The sequence below is a fragment of the Megascapheus bottae genome, chromosome 24 (assembly GCF_031878675.1).
Source record: "Megascapheus bottae isolate mThoBot1 chromosome 24, mThoBot2.hap1, whole genome shotgun sequence".
NCBI classification, from domain to species: Eukaryota; Metazoa; Chordata; class Mammalia; order Rodentia; family Geomyidae; genus Megascapheus; species Megascapheus bottae.
In genome coordinates, this window is record NC_143532.1 from 287,227 (window position 1) to 301,217 (window position 13,991).

Consider the following 13,991-nt stretch of genomic DNA (forward strand, 5'->3'; position numbering starts at 1 on the left):
AAGGTTGTCTACAGCACTGTGGCCCTTAGGATTGTGGCTACCAGCAGGTGCCATGGCTTTACACAGCTCACTCAGTCTGCCCTGATGGACTGTAGGGCTGAGAAGTGTATTTCTTTGCAGCTGTTGGCAGGTCATGAAGTTTCTGACCCCGAGGTGTGCGCTGCCCTCCAGAGCAGGCAGAAGAGTGACCCTAACCCTGACCTCCACCTGGACCCTTGTCTCTTCTGACTGTGCCTGATCCATAGCCCTTATAAATAATTTATTGCAAGCATAACATGGAAGTCTTGTTCACTAGAAAATGGATTACTAATCTCCTTAGTTGCTCTAGTTAGGAAAAGTTAACCATTATTCATGATCTGTGCCTAGCCCTAGAGAGCTCAGTGGTCTGTAGAGAAATTAACTGCTAGTCCCAGAGCAGAAGATAAAAAGGCCATATGGAATACATGGAGCTGCTTCCCTAGGGAGGAGTAAGTGCCCCCTGGCCCCTGTGACACAGCAGCTGCACGTGTGTGGTGGGTGCAGCCTAGAGCTCCACAGTTCTAGAACTGTGCCAAGGGGTATAAGGGAAACTGAAGTGTCTTTAAACCTCACATCAGTGTTTGCTGAGGTCAAGCTGCCCAACATCATCCACCTGCAGTCCTCAGGTTGGCTCTGGCTTCACATCCTGGTTCTTCATGGTCCCAGAGCAGCTTGGGGGCCCAGGTAGGGGCTCTACTTCCAGAGGCAGGGCCTTATCCTGGGTCTGTGTCAGAGGGTGCACCATAGACATGTGTACGTTGAGGTTATGAGCCTTCTCAAACCGCCGGCCACACTGGTCGCAGGCGAAGTCAAGCTCAGCCTCCGCCTTGTGTTTGGTCATGTGGTACTTGAGCGACGCCCTCTGCCTGCACTGGAAACCACAGACCTCACACCTGTGGGCAGAGGTGGCAAGGAGACAGATGAGGAAGAGTGAACCTGGCTCAGCCTCAGGAGGTGAATTGAGGAGAAACCCCACCCACACCTACTGCAGTGGTTTGGCTCCTGAGTGGCGCATCTGATGGACAAGGAGGTGCTTCCGCTGCTTGAAGGTCTGCCCACACTCGTCACAGATGTAGTTGCGCACCTCTGCAAGACCAGAGAGGGCGTTGAGCATGGGCCCCCAAATGCTCAGGTCTGCCCCTTGAGGGCTGACGGTCTGACTGTTAGAACAGGAAGAGCAGTTACTGTCTAGCACAAAGTAGGGTATGCCCAATCAAGGGCCTCTGGGTACCTAGCTTTATTTACAGATGAGAGATCACTTTCAGAGCTTTTCCCTACTAAAGGTTCCTAAGCTATATGAGAATATTGCCACTCTATAGCACTCATCCCCCAGAATGAGGAAGGAGCCCCGAGGGGATAAGACCGCTGCAGAAGTATAATGGCTCTGTCTACTTTGGAAGTCAGGTTCTCCCATCCCAGTATAAAGCCATGGCCCCACCCCTGCACCACCTCCACACTTGCTTGTCCTCTACTGTAGACTTGAATCTATGTTTTTATATCTTTAGAAAGCTGCTTGCTTGAACACTAGTCCCTGGCCTGGGCCCAGTCCCTGAAGCTCACAACCTAAAGAAATTACATGTAAGAATGCTTAGAGCAAAAAGTGCATATAGGGTCCAGGAGTTTGGCCTAATGGTAGAGTGATTATGTAGCATGCATGAAAACCTGGATTTGATTCCTTGGTACAAGCTCCAAGGACAATGCTCAGGGCCTGAGTTCAAGCCCCAGCACTGACCAAAAAAAAAAAAAAAAAAAAAAAGTGCAAATAACCCAAATGTCAACAGGAAAATGTCACATGGTTAAGTAAATGACCCAGCAATAGAAATGAACATGTCTTAGTAAGAAAAGACTAGCCAGGCATCAGTGGCTCAGGCCTGGAATCAGCATTTCATGAGGCTGAGATCTGAGGATCGTAGTTCAAAGCCTGCCCAGGCACATTAGCCTCTGAGACTCTTATCTCCAATTAACTACCAGAAAACTGAAAGTGGCCCTGTGGCGGCTCAAGTGATAGAGCGTGCTAGCCTTGAGCTGAAGAGCTCAGGGATAGCACCCAGGCTGAGTTTTAGCCCCATGACCAACCAATAAAAAGAAAAGACTATAAAATAAATCATTGTACCAAGCTTAAAAATAACTTTATTGTTTAGAGATTGATATATAACAAATCTGACATTCCTTCCACAGACACTGGTATAAATCATGAATGGTTAGTATGGGAGGGGAAATTAAAATTGCAATAACTTTAGATACCCAGGGTTAGAACGTATATGCAGAGGAAATCGAAGAATAAATCCTCAGGTGGTAGATGGTATGATATGTGAGTGGGAGATCCTTATTTTTCATTTCTATAAAGCACAAGTCACTTCTATAGTCCAAAATTGGTATAATTAGAATTGTTAAAAAAAACAAAAAACCCTCAGAGGGGGCAGGCATGGGTGGCTCAGGGCTATCAGCTTAGCTACTCAGGAGACTCTGTTCTGAGGATCATAGTTTGAGGCCAGCCTGGCAGGGAAACCATTGAGGGTCTAATCTCTAGTTAACTCGTAAAAAGTCAGAAATTTAGCTCAAGTGGTAGACTATTATCCTTGAGCAAAAGCAGTTCAGGGATAGTTCCCCAAGTTTAAGCCTCAGAACCAGCACAAAAACTCTCAGAGGAACCCCAGGATTTCTAAACCCCCATGACCTATGAGGCCCTGCTACTAAGATGTATCCCAGCTCTTGTAAGCCACCTGGGCATGTCTGCTCGTGGGTGGGTTTGTCCACCACCAGTCAAATCTGTGCTTGTTCAGAGGATCAGCCTGAGGCAGGTACCTGTATGGATGAGCTTCACATGGCGTTGCAGGTAACGGTCAATCATAAACACCTTGTTGCAGCCAGGATGAGGACAGGGCCTTTCCCGAACCTCCTCATGGTGTTCCTTAATGTGCTTCTGCAGAGGGGAGAGAGGAAGGGCAAGAGACCCTTGTGCTTTCTCCAGATAAACCCCACTTCCAAAGAGTCCCCATGCAGCACTCTCCAGATCTTCTGGATGTCTTAACTATTGGCTGCTACGCACACCAACATGAATGTACACCTAGAACTATAGAGCAGAACAAAAGAGCAGGCTCCATATCCTCCTCTAGGGCCAGGCTAGCTGTGGTTGAGTCTGTCAGCAGAGGCTCATTCAAGTCCTTAGTCATTTTGTACCTCAGACTTCAGAAAATAACTTTGTGTCTCCACCATGCCCATACTAACACCCACCAGGCCTTCTCACCCACCCAGAAAACAGCTTTTGACCCGAAAGAGCAGCCACTCTTCTTACCTTCATGCCATCGGCCCCACGGTATACAGCCGTGCAGCCCTGGTAAGGACACTTGTAGATGGTGGGAAGCTCCTCCCTGAAAGGCAGACCACACATGGAGCTGCCACCTGGCAGGCAGGTTCCCCCACAGTGAAAGAATCAGCCCCCACCTTACCTCTCGCAGCGGAGCTGCTTCTTCCATCCAGGCTTAGGCCCAGGCTTCCTTCGAATTTTTGGCTCTTCAGCCTTCTTGGATTCTTTGCTTTCTTGCCTCTTAGTAGAGACTCTGAAAAAAACCATGTGCCTAAACCATGTGCCTAGACTGACGTTTCTGTTCTAGCAAATGATTCTGTGATCTTTAGACCTCAAAGATTTTTCCTCACGCTTCAATGACACGTTTCTGTGAGAAGTCTGTATGTGCATTTGGGCTGGTCCTGGGCCTTGAACTCCGAGCCTGGACTCTGTCCCTGAACCTGTCTGTATAGAAGGCTAGCACTCTGCCACTTGAGCCACAGCACCACTTCCACCCTATTCTGAGTATATGCTACTGAGGAATCAAACCCCAGGCTTCAAGCATGCTGGCCAAAGACTACCACTAAGCTACATTCCCAGACCTCCAAAATTGTTCCCTAGCCAGCACAATCCTGGGAGGCTAAGCAGCCGGGAGTGGCCACCTCAGGAAGGCATGCACAAGGTAGTGGCACAGAAGCCTCGGTACCACTTGTACTTTTGGAACCATTTTAATCACCTACCCCTAAAACAATCTCAAGATAGGTGGAACAGGGGCCGGGAGTTTGGCCTAGTGGTGAAAGTGCTTGCCTAACATGCATGAAGACCCGGGTTCAATTCCTTGGTATCACATACATAGAAAAAAGCCAGAAGTGGTGCTGAGGCTCAAGTGGTAGAGCTCTAGCCTTGAGAAAGTCCAAGGACAGTGCTCAGGCCCTGAGCCTGAGGGGAGAGGGGGAAAGATAGATGGAACAGAGTGCTTAAAAAAATCCCAAGCCTATGGGTACAGTGGCTCACTCTTGTAATCCTAGCTACTCAGGAGGCTGAGATCTGAGAAATGAGGTTCAAAGCCAGCTCAGGAAGGAAAATCTATGACTTTATCAATTGTGGGCCTTCAACTTGGGAGCCTAGATGCTGTTCCTGAGTTTTTTTGCTCAGAGCAGGTGCTCTACTACTTTGAGCCACAGTGCTACCTCCAGTTTTCTGGTGGTTGGGTTTTGTTGCCTATTTGAATGGTGATCCTCAACCTCAGTCCCGGGTAACAGGGATTATGGGGGTAGCCACCAGCTTGTGGCAAGAAATGTATTCTACTTGACTCACATAACTATAACCCCTCTGTACATTACCTTTATACTAATTTAAACATTACTTCAGGCTAAGAATGTGGTCTAGAGTGCTTGACTAGCATGTATAAAGCCCTGAGTTCAATTCCCCAGTACCACATAAACACAAAATACCATAAACGCTGTGGCTCAAGTTGTAGAGGGCAAAAGATGCTCAAGGACAATGGCTAGGCCCTGAGTTCAAGCCCCAGGACTGGCAATCAATAAAACCATTACCTTCAGATCTGGAGATGTAAATGACTTGCCTAGCCTTCATGGGCCTAAGGTAATTTCCATCCCTCGAGAATAGAAAAATATATAACACTATCTTTTCTTTCTTATTTTATTCCCCAGTGCTTAGAATTAAACCCCAGCTTTTAGGGGATTCCAGCTTTTGCATCAAATAATAAAAACACTTAGAAACAAAAAATAGCAGCTGGGTACCAGTTGCTCATGCTGATAATTGTATGTACTTAGGAGGGTGAGATCTGGAGAATCATAGTTTAAAGCAAGCCTGGAGTGTGGCCTAGTGGTAGAGTGCTCACCTAGCATGCACAAAGCCCTGGGTTCAATTCCTTGGCACCACATACACAGAAAAAGCTGGAAATGGTGCTGTGGCTCAAGTGGTAGAGCTCTAGTCTTAAGCAAAAGTGCCCAATGCTGTGTCCAGAGTTCAAGCCCCAGGACTGGCCAAAAAAAGAAAAAAAAGCAAGCCTGGGCAGGAAAGTCTGTACTCATCTCCACTTAACCACTAAAAAGCAAAGTGGAGCTGTGGTTCATGTGGTAGAACACTAACTTGGAGCAAAAAAGCTCAGGGACCATGCCCAAGCCCTGAATTAAAATCCTATGACCTGTGGTTTTTTTTGTTATTTGTTTTTTACACCTTTCTTTTTTTTCCCCAGAGCTGAGGACCAAACTCAGGGCCTTGCAACTTGCCAGGCAAGGGCTCTTCAGCTGAGCTAAATCTCCAACCCTCATTTTTTTTTTTGGTCAGTCCTGGGCTGGGCTCGGGGCCTGAGCACTGTCCTTGGACTTTCTCAAGGCTAGCGCGCTACCACTTGAGCCTCAGCACCACTTCTGGCTTTTTGCTATGTATGTGGTACTGAGGAATCGAACCTGGGTCTTCGTGTGTGCTAGGCAAGCACTCTACCACTAGGCCAAACTCCCGGCCCCCATTTGCTTGTTTTTTAACGGGGACTGGGATATGTCTCAAGTGTCACAGAGCACCCGCTCAGCAAGTACAAGGCCCTGAACTCTAACCTTAGAACTGGCTTAAAAGGTGTGATACATGCTTCACACATGGATGTCAGGTTCAGGAAACTGACTGCAAAAGGGCAAATAGTATGTTCCACTGAAAAGAGCTACCTAAAATGGATGCCAGTGTTAGTGGCTGCCAGGGCCTGAAGAAAGAATTAGGGAAAACATTTGCTTAATGGACACACAGATTCTATTCGGGGTGATGCAAAGTTTAGAAATGGTATAACATTATGAATGTGCTTAATTATATATTTAACAAGGTAAATTTAACACATCTTGGAAGTAGTGAGGCATGGTGGCATATGCTTGAATATCCCAGCCCTGGGGAGGCTAAGGCAGGAGGATTACAAGTTCAAGGAGGGCTTATATCATGAAACTAATAAAACAAGATGTCAAAAAAAAAAAAAAAGCTGGCCACTCACATCTGTAATCTCAGACTTGGGGAGACGAGAGGGGGAACATAGAGTTTGCAGCCAGCCCCAGCAGGAAGTCAGTCTGCATCAATACACTGAGTGTGGTGGCAGGCTTCTTGATCAGGAGCCTGCACAGAGCATGCAGTCCTCGTGCTGTGTCCCACCACAGGGTTAGTGAACACCACTAACCCTACTGTGTCCTTGGCTGGCTCTGGCGGTTCTCTGGCTGGAAGCAGTACATCTGGTCACACACTGGAAACTCAGCTTTTAGGGGTGACCCAGATAGTCAACTCTGTCTAAAGGCTGAGCAAAGAGAACTGAGGAGGTCAAAGTGTGGATTAGACATTTAGACCAGGGCTGCAAGGGGTCCTGTCCTCAGTGTGGATGGGTCTGACACTGTCAAGTCTGAGGGGCCAAGTAACCTCCAAGTCAACACATGAAGAGAGCTCTGTCCACTGCCACCTGGCTCTACTTCTTGTAGAGTCCAGTTTTTGCTGCAAATGCCTCTCTCACTAGAGGAACATGTTTGCACTTGGGGTCCTAATGGGCTGTGACTGCCCAGCAGGTGCTCAGAACCTCTCCCTCACACCTGCCTGCCCCCCCCCCACCCCACACCAGTGGCTCCAACCTAGCTGCAGCTGAGAAGGAAGAGGGGTTTCCTCATGGCAGCCCACACCTCCGTGTAAGCATCAATAGACTTCCTCCCTCTTTGGGTCCCAGTCTACCCACTGGCACAGTCCTACGTTCTGATTTCTATCTCTCCCCATGCCTCTTAGTCTTTTATTTCTCTCTCCATAAAGAAAGTTGGGACTTTGACAAAAAAAAGGGGGGAGTCTCTGACATTCCGAGTGCAAATAAAAATAGCATGAAGAACCCCAATGAAAGCTGTTGGTGAATAGAGGATGGGAAGGGTGTACCCTAGCAGGAAGGCGTTGAAGATAACAAGGAGGATGAAGAATTAATATGGTTGAATTGTTTGTAACTATGAAAATAGCTAAAACAATAAAACCTGTTGAAATTGTTTTGGGAAAGAGAATGATGAAGAAAGACTGAGTGGAATATATTGCACATATGTATGGAAATGTAAGTGAAATCCCCTCCCCCAATAACCCTCCCATAACAAATGTAAACTGATTTAAAACAAAACAAAAAAACACACAGCACTGGGTGGCTCACACCTGTAATCCTAACTACTCAGAACACTGATATCTGAGGATCGAGGTTCATCAAAGACAGCTTGGACAAGTCTAGGACACTTTTTTTTTTTTTTTTTTTTGCCAGTCTGGGCTTGAGCACTGTCGTTGGACTTTCTCAAGGATAGAGCTCTACCACTTGAGCCTCAGCACCACTTCCAGCTTTTTTCTACATATGTGGTACCGAGGAATCGAACCCGGGTCTTCATGCATGCTAGGCAAGCACTTTAACCACTAGGCCAAACTCCCGGCCCCTCTAGGAGACTTTTATCACCAATTAACCACAGAAAGTCAGAAGTGGAGCTGTAGTTCAAGTGGTAGAGCACTAGCCTTGAGCACAAAAGCCCAGGGAAAGCTCTGAGGCCCAGAGTTCAAGCCCCAGGACAGGCCAAAACAAAACAAAAATCACATATGCTTATTCTTAACCTTTTTAAAAGTTTCCTTGGCTGATGGATAAAACTGAGGAGATCTGCTTGCTCTTTGGATTTCCCTTCTGGGCCATATTGGGTAGGTGGGCACTCCTGGCACAGGAGTGGGGAAAAAGGGATCTAAGAGAAACCAGCCATTGAGAAGTGAAGATCAAAGCAAGAGTCACAGAGACATTCAACAAGGATGTGGACCACAGCCTGGCTGCAAAAGTACAGCATTAGAAGCTAACAGTCTAGGTCCCTTAGTTTCACAGAGAACATGCTCAGGGAGCAGAAAGAACAGCATGATGGGTACTCCTGGACTACCTCCTCGGTGGGGACTGCCTGCTACCTCGTGACAACACTCTCATCAGGTCCCCAAACCACCAGAAGGAAGTGACAAACAGAGGAATTCTCCTTCCAGACTCGCCAGCCCACCTGGCTTTTCAAACTAGCCTGGCTCACTTTTTAAAAGCCACACTCTCACCTTGGAAGCCTAGACCAAAGGAAAAACAGGAAGCTGGTTAGGAAGTGGGATCTCTACGCCCCATCCCCATTGGCTATCAGATGCAGACTCTGACACCACCCTCGGGGCCCCAGTGTTGAGGCAGGGCTGTACCCTTACTTCTTTTCTGCGTAAGGCTCAAAGGACTCATCCGAGGACTGTGTGTGTTGCTTCTTGTCATTTTCATCTTCACTCAGGAAGTCTCTAGGAGAGATGACAGAGCCTTCAGTAAAGCCTTCCCTGGGGGTGCATACAGACCCAAGCAGGTCTTCCTGTCTAAAGATACCACACAGATCCCACAGCCCATAAATCCCATCCCAGAGCTTCACTTCATCTGAAAATGTCTTAGCAAATCTAAAATTCACGAATTCCCAATTTATTTCCTCCACTTTCTAACAGGAAGGGCAAGCAGGGGGGTCACTGAAATTAAACAACTAACAATCCCCCATATGCAAACATTGCTAGGGCTAGGACTCTTAATTCAGAATTTTCCTGTGGGACCCAGAAGCTGAAGGTGAGTCTCTGGTAGGTGCACTCTGAGAATGTTAGTATGTCACCCAACCTTCGTGAACTCAAGCTGACAGACAGCCATTTCAAAGTTCTCAAAGGCAAGAAAACATCCTGTGACCTTCACCCTTAAATATGAATCACCATTTGGCTCTGTTAGACAGCAAACACAGCCAGATTAGAAAGACCAGGGTGTTGTTTTCCATGGGTCCTCAGCACCTGAATGGAGGAGGAGCCAACACTGCTAGCAGTTTAGGAACAGCCCATTCTCTTAGGAAAAGCACCTCCCAATGTGGATGGAGGTTCATCTGCACTCTACTTGAGCCCATGAGGGAGGCAGTTCTGAACTTAGCTGACAGACCTGCTGTGCCCCTCCAACATAGGTCCTCTGCTTCTATACTATCCTCATCCCAAAGGGCCACAATCCAGGGCTGGCACAAAATTAAGGCCTTGAAGGAACAAATGCATAGGCAATAGTAGAGGGCCAAGCCTGGGACAGGTCAGACAAGCAACTCCACACTGCTCTTCCAAAATCCCTGTAGTACAGTTCTGTTGCGCTGAGACTGAATGCCCAGTAAGGAGCCAGACACCTCTAACTCCTAAGCCACACTCTTCTCCTCTTCTCAGAGGGAGGGAGAGCCAGTCTGCAGCAGCTCTAGGATAGCTGAGTCTGATTTTTGAAGAAGAAATTTTAGGCTTTTTAAACCCACTCTTGTCTCACCCCTCAGAAAGGTCACTGAACTCGTCTTTTACCCGATCATCCGAGGTTGGAGATGGAACCTGCTTCTCACCTAGTTGCCCTGGGAAACAAAAAACAGACTCTGGTCACCAACACCACACACAGTAAGAGTCTCACCTGCAAGGGGCACTATCCTTGTCTAATGACAACCTAGGAGGCTCTGGCCTCAAATGCCCTCTTACCCTTGCTAAGCCAGCCTCATCCAAAAGCCCAGGCAGTGCCAGCGGCCAGCAGTCTGGCCCCTCCTAGGGCTGCTCTTTGTCCTTTTGGGGGATGGAGCAGCAGGCCTTGAACTAAGAGGCCTAATGCTTGTCTGGCTGTGCCTTTACCATTTGAGCCATGTCTTCATTCCAGTATTTTACTAATTAATGGGAAGATGGGGTCTCAAAAACTTTCCTGTCCAGCTTTGAACTGTAGTTTGTTAGGCCTCAGCTTCCCAGGTAGCTAGGATTACAGATATGAACTATCGAGTCCCATTTTTTTTTTAAACGACAATTGTCAAAATAGCTTGTGTATTGTTTATAAAGCCAAGCATTCTAAAATACCTGTGATACAAGACCTCCTAGTCCCCACCCCAGTGCTGTGTCATCTCATCTGTGTTCCTGTGACTACCTAAACCATCTAGGTACCTGCTTTTTTGTTTGTTTTGTAGACCCACTCTAGATTTTCAAAAGAAGCCAGATGAACACCTGTAGAGACAGGGGCACTCGCACATTAAGTCCACAGGTGAGCAGAAGACTGGCCCACGCCCTCCTAACCTGACACCTGCAGCAAGAGCTATACACCACCCACAGCACAGGGTGGAGGCCGGGCCCTACAGAGGGGCTTTGTTTGCCCTCTGCAAGTCAGCAGAAGAGGCTGCCACACTGCCTACACTCCATGCCCCACCGACAAGAGTCCCATTCTCTTTCCTTCAGCCCCCTCAGCCCACAAGAACAATCAGTATCCTCTGCCTAAGCACAGGCTCAGAAGAACACTAGACACTAGACAAGCACATCTCTTCAGGCACTGGTGACACAGGGGCCTGTTCCTGAAGGAACAAGAAGTTAAGCCAGGCTGGTGGCTCATCCTCGCTCTCAGCTGTCAAGGGCAGAGGCAAGTTGTAGAGGTACTCAGGCTGGCCCCCTGTCTTCTCATACCAGCTCCCTTTATTCACCACACCATGACTACAATGCCCAGATAGCTTTCTGCAGAAGAAGCTACCCAGCTCAAGACAGGACTCCAGGCAGGGCATTGATGGCTCACCTCATCATCCTAGCAACTCAGGAGGCTGAGATCTGAGGATCATGGTTTGAGGGCTGTCACAGGCATTAGTCTGTGAGACTCCTGTCTCCCAATTAACCACCAAAAAACTGGAAGTTGGAACTCTGGTTCAAGTGGTAGAGAGCTACCCTTTGGCAAAAGAAAAATGCCAAGTGAGAGCACAGGGTCCTGAGTTAAAGATCCCCTACTAAGCTGGCACAGGTGGCTCACACCTACACAGGAGCTGAGATCTGTGGATCACGGTTCAAAGTTAGCCTGTACAGGAAAGTCTGTGAGACTCTTTATCTCCAGTAAACTACTTAGAAAAATCTGGAAGTAGTGTTTTGGTTCAAATGGTAGAGCAGTAGGCATGATAACAAAGAGGCTCAGGGAAAGAGTCCAGGCCCTGTTCAAGCCCCAGGACCAGAATTTAAAAAAAAAAAAAAATAGGAGTCTAGGTCTATAACAGGGCAAAGATGCCTCCTACCTGGAGTCTTACTGGGGGCCAGGCTTGGCTGAGATTGGGGCCCTGGCTCAGATCCCAAAGAGCTGCCATCTGAAGGTGGTGGGACTGTATCCAGAGCGGGAAGCATTTTGGTCTCAGCCCCAACTGCAGTTCCTGTGCCATGGTAGACCTGAGAAGCAGCCCCAGTGGGGCTAGACTCAATGTCCTGGGCTAGCCGTGGTGCCGTCTCCTTGTCCCTCACCCACTTGACTGCCAGTGCACTGTCCAGCAAGGAGGCTCTGCAGTTGGCGTCCATGTCCATGGTGTAGTCATGGCCCTGACCACAACCCCACACTGCCTGGAGGATGCCGTAGTACTCTGAGGTCAGTGTCCTCCGGAGGCTGGGTAGAGCCCTGCAGCTGGCCGCATGTCCGTGCACCCACTCCACTAAGCCGTGTAGGCAGTGGGGACTCGAAGAGATCAGATCAACTGAGGAGAGTCAACAGAGATATCAGCCCCACAGCTGGCCAACATCCAGCCCAGACTGCAAAGCCCACGATGATGGCACCAGGGGTAGACTCACCCAGATATGTACCCTCCTCTGCCACTGTGGGGGGCTGAGCACCAATCCTGCAAGGAATGTGTGTGTCCATGACCAGTCCTGTCGGCTACAGGGCTCCCTGAAAGGAGCCTCAGAAGCCTCACTCTTCCCCAGACACCTCTCTGCACAGTAACACTCTGTGGGCGGCTGTCCTCTTCCCCTGTAATGGCTGGTCCCATTCTTTGGACCCGTGTAAACCTTACTGACACAGCACACACCCTGGTCATCTCACAATAGTACTGTGGCACTCACACTAGCTTTTGCAAGAACAGGCATGGCTCATTCACCCACCACCAGCATATTTCCTGCCCTACAACAGCAGCCAGGACATAGGCTTCTGGACCCTTAAACATCCCAAGTAATGGAACAAAAGCCTACTTTGAACAAGGGTTCTGTTGGCCAGCTGGGGAGGCGTTGACTCTCTGCAGGAAGGACCTGAGGAGGCTGTGGCACTGGTAGAACTGGGAGTAGCAGTTCTTGCAGACAAATTGAGGCAGGGCTGGGTCCTGGTGCACAGCCACACCCAGCAGGCACTGGAAGTCCCTGATGAAGACACGCTCCCCAGAGGACGGTCTCTCTGAGCTCGCCCCTGGTGCCCTGCCAGAGATGCTTCGCAGGCTCCGTGAGGAAAACTTTCCATGGCAGAGGCGACAGTGCCCCATGGTAAGAGCCCGGCTTGCTCCTGGCCAAGCAGCAGATGTGAGGGTCAGAGAGCCACGGTTGGCTGTGACAAGCCTGAGACTCACACTCCCTGCCATCTTCCCAGGACCTTCTTGGGGCCTCCCCAAAACACTAGCAGCCAGGCTTAGGAGGATCAACAGTCGGCTTCTTCAGAGAGCCACTGGTCAAGAAATCTTCCAGAAAAACAATTTTTTTGAGATAAGATCTCAATAAGTAACCCAAAATGACCTTGAATACCATCCTCCCGCCTCAGTCTCCTGAGTGCTGGGAATACGGCCACCACCAAAAGCATTTTAAAGGCCTCCAGGCATGGAGACAGAACTTCATTTCTGCTCTCATTCCAAGGCAGAAATGAAGGAGTTGTGCCCCTGCGAGGTCTTCAAGGAAACAACTTCCTGTTTGCCCATCCCAAGGGGTCCAAGTGTAGGCAAAGTCACCTGGTTGCCTGCCCCCCAGGGGGACGAGCGGGCAGTGCTTGGGAAGGGTGTCCCCGAATGGGCAGGAGGCACTGCATAAACGCGAAGTGCACTGTTGCCGTTACCCTACCCACCACTGTGTGCGCACACACCAACAGCCAGGCCGAGAACAAGCCAGCCACACCACCCCGCTGTCACCCCGATTCTCGGCCGAAGAGGGAATCGAGTTCAGAGAAGTTAAGCAAACATCCTGAAGCCACACCTGCCTGGCTTCACCACCAGCGAGCTCGGGAGACCGCGCGCGAAAAGGCGCTCGGTCCCGCCAGAGGTCAGGGCAGCAGGCGAGGGGGGCGCGGCCCGCAGAGTCCCCCCGCCCCACGCCCGGGACCCGCCCGCGGCCAGGGCCCGAGGGCGCGCCGGACCCACCTGCCTCGTCCGCGCCGTCCTCGCCCGCGTCCCCGCAGGCCCGCGCCGCCGCCGCCGCCGCCGAGGCGGCCGCCCCGTCCACGCCCGGCCCGCCGCCGCGGGAGGGACGACCGCGAGCCCGGCCGCCGCCCGAGCCCGCGCGCGGTCGGCCCGCCCCAGGCGACAGGAAGCGGCCGAGCCGGTCCCGCTTCATGGAGGCGGCCGTGGCCTGAGCCCGGCCCGGCCGCTGGGCTCGAGTCTGAGGCCGCTCGGCCGGGCCCCGGCCCCGCCTCGGCCCTGCCCGGGCCCGGCCCCGGTCCTGTCCCGGCTCCCTCGGCGCCGCCTCTCGGCCCCACTCGCCCAGGCTTCGCGAGCCGACCGCGCTGGAAGCCGGACGAGGGGCGAAGGGCGAAGGAGCGGCAGACCGAGGCTAGACCCTCGGCGCCGGCGAGACCCGGAGCCTTGGGCTGGCCTGGGGCTGAGGACCGGGCCGGGGCGGGCGGCTGGGGCGGCCCCAGACAGAGAGGCGCCGGCCGCCGCGCTCCGCCGCTCCGGGC

At 50.6% G+C, this 13,991-nt stretch overlaps 2 protein-coding genes across 3 annotated transcripts in view; one reads left to right on the plus strand and one right to left on the minus strand.

Moving 5' to 3' along the window:
- Positions 1 to 274, plus strand: part of Fanca (FA complementation group A) — a 48,505-nt gene extending 48,231 nt beyond the window's left edge. The window contains exon 43 of the mRNA XM_090357082.1: positions 121 to 274. Coding sequence (XP_090213208.1) covers positions 121 to 228 — 108 coding nt within the window. The 3' untranslated portion in view covers positions 229 to 274. The remainder of the gene's footprint in view (positions 1 to 120) is intronic.
- On the minus strand, positions 245 to 13,934 carry Znf276 (zinc finger protein 276). 2 transcript variants are annotated; one of them, XM_090357084.1, is made up of 11 exons: positions 13,456 to 13,934; positions 12,311 to 12,614; positions 11,915 to 11,961; positions 11,374 to 11,820; positions 9,627 to 9,705; positions 8,519 to 8,602; positions 3,468 to 3,578; positions 3,314 to 3,389; positions 2,824 to 2,941; positions 1,005 to 1,104; positions 245 to 911 (listed from the first exon to the last, which is right to left on the minus strand). In XM_090357084.1, the coding sequence occupies exons 1-11, from the start codon at positions 13,646 to 13,648 to the stop codon at positions 641 to 643; spliced, it is 1,830 nt and encodes a 609-aa protein (XP_090213210.1). In that variant the 5' UTR covers positions 13,649 to 13,934; the 3' UTR covers positions 245 to 640. The 2 variants fall into 2 exon arrangements, with proteins under 2 accessions (XP_090213210.1, XP_090213211.1); XM_090357085.1 differs by having other exon boundaries at positions 12,311 to 12,786; positions 13,456 to 13,491.
- Positions 13,935 to 13,991: the final 57 nt, after the last annotated feature.

Excerpts from the sequence above, each read along its gene's own strand:
- Znf276 (XM_090357084.1), bottom strand. The coding sequence starts at position 13,648 with ATGAAGCGGGACCGGCTCGGCCGCTTCCTGTCGCCTGGGGCGGGCCGA. Across the intron at positions 12,615-13,455 it reads GGACGGCGCGGACGAGGCAG|GAGCAAGCCGGGCTCTTACC; the intron begins GTGGGTCCGGCG and ends CTGCTTGGCCAG. Across the intron at positions 3,390-3,467 it reads AAGCAGCTCCGCTGCGAGAG|GGAGGAGCTTCCCACCATCT; the intron begins GTAAGGTGGGGG and ends TCTGCCTTTCAG.